Source organism: Rosa chinensis, chromosome 1 (genome assembly GCF_002994745.2).
Source record: "Rosa chinensis cultivar Old Blush chromosome 1, RchiOBHm-V2, whole genome shotgun sequence".
NCBI lineage: Eukaryota > Viridiplantae > Streptophyta > Magnoliopsida > Rosales > Rosaceae > Rosa > Rosa chinensis.
Genome location: NC_037088.1, coordinates 67,672,937 through 67,679,681, shown reverse-complemented (window position 1 = coordinate 67,679,681; position 6,745 = coordinate 67,672,937). Strand labels below are relative to the sequence as shown.

The following is a 6,745-nucleotide window of genomic DNA, read 5'->3' as shown; positions in this document are numbered from 1 at the left end:
CGTCTTTAGTACGTCTGCCGTGCCACGTGTATGAGATAACTGGCCAATAAGAGCATCTGCAGGAGGTGAGTGTAGGGTGTTTTGGGCATAAAAAAATTGAATTCTGTTTTTTTAATGGGCAGCTGCAGTATACACGTGGCACGGCTGCTGTACTGAAGATATTTCAAAGTTTTATAGGCCTAGAAAACTGTGTGTGGACACAAGAGTGAGTGTGACACGGACTGGTCACGTGCTCCCCTGTCCCCACGCATAACGGGTCTCTCTCTCACTTTTTTAACGATTCAAAACGCTCTCCCTCTTCTTCCGTTCTGACTTTTCTACGCGTACCCACTACTATGCCGCGTCTGGCTCTCACCGTTATTTACGTTGGGCCTAAAATTCTCGGCCCAATTTCGCTTTTGGATATTTCAATACAAAAATCACAAGTCCTCTTTTGGGCTTGGACTGCACCAGTAACCGCTTTACCGACCCGACTACTCTGCATTGCTCTGAAGCTGAATTAGGGTTTTGAAATCCCAGGCCGAACTCATCCCTGCTCTCAATTTCCAGCTATCAGGTTTGGATTTCTCTCTCTCTCTTTTTCTGCTTCAAATTTTTGTTCTTTTAAAACACTGTGTTTGGATGAGGCGTGAGGGATTAAATAAATGGAGGGATTTTAGATTTGGAATTATATACACCAAGCTTGTGATGAGTTGCATCCCAGAAATTTGGATTGTCTTGATGATATTGCATATCACTGTGATCGAATTTGATTTATGGAGAATGATTTATGTAGCAGTGGTTGAAGGAGGGCAGGAGGTTATTAGAGCAATATTGGGTAGGACAATTATAGTGATTTTGGGGAGAATGTGGTGGATTCATCAGAACATGGGTTGAATTCGAATCTGGGTTTGGAGGTCCAGAGCAATGGGAATCTAGAGAGCTATATGGGTTTGAAAAGTGGTGATTCGAGCTGTTGGAATGGGAGCAATGGGTGGCCTGACCTTGCCATTTACACACCATGTTCAGGTTTTCAGTAGATAAAGCATAGGAGGGTTAGAATTTGGTCATGAGAGTTTAGACTATAGCATCCAAATATTATATGATTAATGGTCTGTTGACCTACTTTTTTTTCTGTGTGTTCTACTCTCACCAGAAAATAGTGTAATGAATTGGAAATGTGTTATGGATGTACTTCATACTCGGCTTTACAATTGTCAGTAACACTTCAACCGTTGGCTTTACCATTATATCTGTGCATCTGGAATAAGGATCATGAGAAGCAGCTTCTGGAGTTTGTCTGTCTTTAATTGAGGGTTTAGTAGTCTACATTCGTGATTGTATTACAAGTGATGAATAAAAGTTGGAATAGTGATACTATATCTCTTTTCGTGGTTGAGGTAGAGGTGTGGATGTATGAATCAAAGTTCAAATATGGACCAGCCTAGCTCACCTCTACGACAAGGGATCCCAGTAAATTCTACACCTTGAAAAGCCTACTTCTCTCAATTGTGAATAAGGAGACATTCTGCTTATTCTTTACTTTGGAGTTAGCATAGGATGGAGTGAATGGAGAAAAGCATGTACAACCACTGTCGTTTTTGTTAATGCATGACCTACTACTGCTGTCCAAAGACTGCAGCAGAATCCTTTGTACAGTGTCCATAGAAATAGTTTGTCCTCTTTTTCTATGTAAGTATTGTAATAATATATACCTCCAAGATAAAGAAAAAAACTTATTTTTGGTCACAAAGAAAATCATTGAAGTAATATGAGAATACAGATTTCTGTTTGAGATGGTGCTGCAGCAAATGTAGCTTTACACACACACACACACATATATTCCACAGCTTATTTATCTGTGTCAATAAATTTCCTGTTATTGATATTCTGTGTTAGTCAACAACTATTCTTACAACTCATATCTGAAACATGCTGCGACATCGTTTGGATCAATGCGAAGCATGTTTCGGCTTCTTAACTACCTGTCTTTTACATTTGGGATTTACAAACCCAGTTTAGAGTAGCTTCATATGATAGTTTTGCTGCTGAATGTTCCTTTTTATATCTGATATACCAAATGATGTGTTCTGAACAGGTAAAGGATCATGGTGGGATTTAAAAATAGGTACATGACATTGGAGGTTATCTTGGATCCGAATAAAGAACTTGCAAAGAAAGATCCTGTTATCATTACCACATATAATGTTACAAAAGCCATCAAAGATAGCATTCTTGTGAACTTTGGGGAGTGTGGTCTGGCTTCTTCACTTGGATCGTTCCAAGGTAAGTAATATTTGCTAATGATAATTACTTTGTTATTTGTTGTATAGGAATTTTCTCTTTAATTTCAAGGTTAAAATGATTATTGTGTTGTGTTCCATAATGTAATTTGCAGTGAAGTATGTCAATGAGATTACAAGGCTTTGTATCATAAGAGCTTCGAGGGAGGACCATCAAAAAGTATGGTCTGCTATTACCATGGTCAGGAGTATTGCTGATTGCCCGGTGATTTTTAATTTGTTGGACTTAAGTGGTGAGTTAAACAACCTCAATAGAGTAACTCTTATGATATGCTGATGATGCCTTGTAGTTTCCTCCTAATGGCTATGGGCCATTTAAGAAGAATAAAATAAGATAGCGCTAAGCCAGTGCACTTGGCTATTAGTCACTTTCATATATTTCAAGAATAACATGTGAAAAGTTATGCACACTTAGATGCAAGAAGTTTTCACATCAAATAGGAAAATTGTTGTCAGTGCACGATATTTTACTATGATTTGTTATGACTCTTTGGTTTTATTCCTTATACTGTAGTGCTTAGTTCTTAAATAAATTGTTATGCTTCGCTTTAGACGCAGATCATTAAGAAATACAGTGAATCCTCATTACCATAACAAAGTGAATCAGCAATGTTACTGTCTTCCTTTTCGAATTTTTCATCCGCTAAAGAAACCTTTGTATGATTCCCCTCTTTCTTTTCCTTTTATCAGGAAGTATCAGAGCTTGTAAAACAGCTGCCTTGAAGTGTGATGAATTAAAATTTGAGCAGCACAAACTTGTGGTTGGATCTATTCTTTCAGCTCAAGATACTCAAAAGATGCAGTTCTATCTTGATAAGATCAAAGGCTTGGAGCACTAAAGTTTTACTGCATATGTGGTGACATACTGAATTCAGATGGCAAGTACTCTGGCCTGTATCTTGATGCCCCTTCTGTTCCGTGGGCTATTTTGGCAGCTGGTATAAGTACACTGGTTGTTTGATGAAGCATAATCTATTCACTTGTTACTGTAGGATAACAATGTGCTTCTAGTGCTATAGATCACAACCAGAGGTCACTAATGGCTGTTGGTATTGTGAGTTTATAAAAATGTCTGTTTATTCATAGAGGCTTTCTATTGTGGGTCTGCAAAGGGAGTGGAATACTTAAAAATGATGTCCTGTATCAGTAAGGGCATAAACTAGACACAACTTTGTTTTTTTGTTTTTAAATCATTTTATCTGGAAAAGGAATTCATTCGTTTTAAGCATCTTGCAGGAAATTAGTTAGCCTCACTGGCTCCTGTTCGTGGCACCATTGGTGGCTTGATGTCTTGTATTCAGCCTTGGCCTTGTATAATCCTGGAAAGTTGGAAAAGCTTTAAAGAAAGGAAGCTTACAGGAATATGCGTCCAAATAGTTATGAAATGTCTTGAAGACAAAATAAGGAGGTGGATTGGATAGAGGAGATTAGTTATTTCGGAATATGTTCTTTCTGGTTTCTGTTCTTTACTAATTTTGGGGGGTGGGGGGCGGGCGGGTTTAGGTGTATTCCATATAAACTCAGTGGTTAAGTAGCAAGTACCAAAATTCTTTTTGTTTAGCAACTATTTACAGATTCACAGCATCCAATCGAAACCTTCTTTCTTGTGAATCAAGCTAGAGCTGCTTTTTGTTTATTACATCTCTGCCTAACCCCTTGGAGAACTGACAGTTTGCTGTCAACATTCATGTTATTTCGAATCCGTACGAACTTTCTGGTTGAAGGGTCGACCTTAAGAATCTTTTCTTCCCAGTGTACACCAGACATGTGCTTTTGCCATTTGATGGGCATAAACTACGTGCGTTAGTTATGGTTGACGCCAACAAAAGTTAGGCTTAAGCGTATCAGAAGTTAAATATCACCACCTGCGCCTACCTGATATCGAAATGTGCATAACATGGGGCTCTGTCCAAAGTGACTGGTGGGTTAGAGCTCTGTAAATTTCTTAATTCCACGATGTGATCACATATTCAAACGCTTAAGATGCTTAGCAGAGTCGTGAAAATCTCTTTCTGCAGCTAAACTGTTTCTAAAGGTGAGCTGTTTTGTTTTTCTATCAGTAGATTTATATCTAATGGTGATTAAGCATAGTTTTCTTAACTAACTAGGTAAATATTACTGTTCCAATGAATTGACACTTTTTCATGACCCGCATTTCGTACGCAAGTTCTTGTATAATCTTTATGCTGAACAGTGCCGTTCTTTCCTTATAATAATGATGATGATTTTCACGAACAAAATTAACGGAGGCAGTTTCCCAACAAGTCATGGTTCATGTCCAACAAGGTGTGCGCAAAAATCTATTTCACTGTATATAATTTGTGCTGCAATTTAATTAACCAAAAGCAAGTAATGGGGATGTTTGGTGAGCTCAGTGGTGGCCTAGTTGGGAGTCGCTAAGCTTAATGCGTCCAATTCCACGTATGAATCACGTTTGCATCCCCATGTATAGTTTGTCAACGTTAAGATACCTAATACATATAAAATCAAGTGAACGGTAATATGGGCCTTAACCTTATTCAGATAATCCAAATGAAAATGAGATGAAAAAAAGAGGACATCTCCTTTACTATATAGTACCTACTGAGTACTAGTACTACTCTCAACCAAGGTAGGAGACAGGTTCACCTCATGAGCAACTTACGGAAAACTTTAATTCATTGTTACTTTCATCACATAATAGGCGGTCTCACTCATTATAAAATCTTAAGATACATTTAAAATACAAGACTTACAACTACTACATAATTAACAACAATCGAATTTTATCTGGATGAATTTAGAAATTGATTTTCTCCTCTTCTAAGAAGATAGATTTTGTGTCATAATGTGTGATCTGATCATTACTAATTCTAGGGGGCACACTCACAAATTATGAAACTTACAAGTTACAACTATTTACATAATTAACAACAAATCAGATTCACATCTGAAAAGTTGTTATTAAATTCTCCACATTCAGACCAAAATAAAAAAAAGCTCACCAAACTCCATACGTTTCCTATAAATAGTACACAGTACACGATCACTCAAACAAACTATAACACCCGTATTACACTTGGACTCCCCCCCTGTCTCTCCTCTCTCGCCTCCTTTGTTCAAGAACAAGAAATCTGAAAGGCCCTTTTGATATTGCAAAACATGGAGAGAAAAGATCTTGATTACATTTTGGTCCCAGCAGGCCTCCTAGTCATGGTGGGATACCATCTCTGGCTCCTCTACCGAATCAAAACCCAACCCAACAGCACTGTCATCGGCATCAATTGCATCAATCGCAGTTTCTGGGTGCGCGCCATGATGGAGGTAATCAAACTCGATCGTATAATATTGATCCATAATATCGAAATCTATGTGTTCATTTCCGGAAATCCTAAATTTGTATTGCAATGCAGGACACGTCCAAAAATGGTGTTCTTGCGGTGCAGACGCTTCGAAACAACATAATGGCATCAACCCTTTTGGCCTCCACGGCGATCATGCTCAGCTCTCTCATTGCTGTGTTGATGAGTAGTGTAACCAAAGATAGAAGTGCATCGGTTTTCGTTTACGGGAACACAAGCGAGAAGGGATACTCCATCAAATACTTTTCCATTTTGGTCTGTTTCTTGGTGGCTTTCTTGTTCAATGTGCAGTCCATAAGGTACTACAGTCATGCAAGCATTCTGATCAACGCGCCGTTCAAGAAGATGTCTCCGCATCTGAAGCATCACAATTTGACAACAGAGTATGTGGCAAACACTGTGAACAGAGGCAGCTACTTCTGGTCTTTGGGTCTCCGAGCCTTCTACTTTTCGTTCCCTCTGTTCTTGTGGATCTTTGGTCCCATACCGATGTTCTTGTCCTGCTTTGTTTTGGTTGTCATGCTCTATTTCCTTGACGTCACTTTCCAATTTGGGTGGGTTGTTGGGGTTGACGATGAGGAACATAGCATCATCACCAAGGATGAAGAACAAGGGGTGTAAAGCTCTAGCTAGCTAGCTCATAAACATTTCGATTAGCATATGTAATGCTACTAATATAATAGTGTCAAAAATTAGCCACTAGTGAAAAGCAAAGATGTAGCTGTTCATATTCAACACAAGTTGAATTTAATAGCAAAGATCTTTAATCAAAATAAAAGCTACTTCTTATTTCTTATTCCTTGGTGTTCTGTTTGTTGGGTTTTGGCATCGTATGTAATAGGGAATCTTCAGCCGCTGTCTTGAATCTTTGTTGTCTTGTTCACTCTTTCATTTCTTCTTATTCCGATAGGGAATGAAAGGTACTACTAACAACTTCAGTTTGTTGGGTTTTGTCATTGTATCATTGTATGTGTAATAGGGATTCTTTAGCCGGTGTGGTGAATCTTTGTTGCCTTGTTCATTCTTCTTATTCCGGTAGGGAAATCCTCAGTTGGTGCAGTGAAATCGTTTTGGTCTAATAAAGAAGGCATCTTTTCCCATACATTCTAGAGCAGCAAACCA

The 6,745-nt window shown here is 38.4% G+C and overlaps 2 protein-coding genes across 6 annotated transcripts; both read left to right on the top strand.

The window, feature by feature from the left end:
- Positions 1 to 403: 403 nt before the first annotated feature.
- Positions 404 to 3,704, top strand: LOC112184953 (probable ribonuclease P/MRP protein subunit POP5). Of its 5 annotated transcripts, none has more exons than XR_005799956.1 (5): positions 404 to 556; positions 2,078 to 2,265; positions 2,378 to 2,515; positions 2,973 to 3,428; positions 3,519 to 3,704. XR_005799956.1 is itself a non-coding variant. In XM_040506656.1 (5 exons), the coding sequence occupies exons 2-4, from the start codon at positions 2,088 to 2,090 to the stop codon at positions 3,119 to 3,121; spliced, it is 465 nt and encodes a 154-aa protein (XP_040362590.1). In that variant the 5' UTR covers positions 404 to 556; positions 2,078 to 2,087; the 3' UTR covers positions 3,122 to 3,160; positions 3,519 to 3,704. The 5 variants fall into 5 exon arrangements, 4 of the variants coding, with proteins under 4 accessions (XP_040362590.1, XP_040362562.1, XP_024178946.1 ...); XM_040506656.1 differs by having other exon boundaries at positions 2,973 to 3,160; XM_040506628.1 differs by lacking the exon at positions 3,519 to 3,704 and having other exon boundaries at positions 2,973 to 3,160; positions 3,275 to 3,510.
- Positions 3,705 to 5,309: 1,605 nt separating this feature from the next.
- On the top strand, positions 5,310 to 6,419 carry LOC112175397. The gene is made up of 2 exons (XM_024313075.2): positions 5,310 to 5,585; positions 5,675 to 6,419. Exons 1-2 carry the CDS (start codon positions 5,424 to 5,426, stop codon positions 6,242 to 6,244), a joined length of 732 nt encoding a protein of 243 aa, XP_024168843.1. The 5' UTR covers positions 5,310 to 5,423; the 3' UTR covers positions 6,245 to 6,419.
- The last annotated feature ends 326 nt before the right edge of the window (positions 6,420 to 6,745 follow it).

Coding starts and splice junctions, on each gene's coding strand:
- LOC112175397 (XM_024313075.2), top strand. CDS start 5,424: ATGGAGAGAAAAGATCTTGATTACATTTTGGTCCCAGCAGGCCTCCTA. Junction 5,586..5,674: donor GGGTGCGCGCCATGATGGAG/GTAATCAAACTC, acceptor ATTGCAATGCAG/GACACGTCCAAAAATGGTGT.
- LOC112184953 (XM_040506656.1), top strand. CDS start 2,088: ATGGTGGGATTTAAAAATAGGTACATGACATTGGAGGTTATCTTGGAT. Junction 2,266..2,377: donor TTCACTTGGATCGTTCCAAG/GTAAGTAATATT, acceptor TGTAATTTGCAG/TGAAGTATGTCAATGAGATT. Junction 2,516..2,972: donor TAATTTGTTGGACTTAAGTG/GTGAGTTAAACA, acceptor TCCTTTTATCAG/GAAGTATCAGAGCTTGTAAA.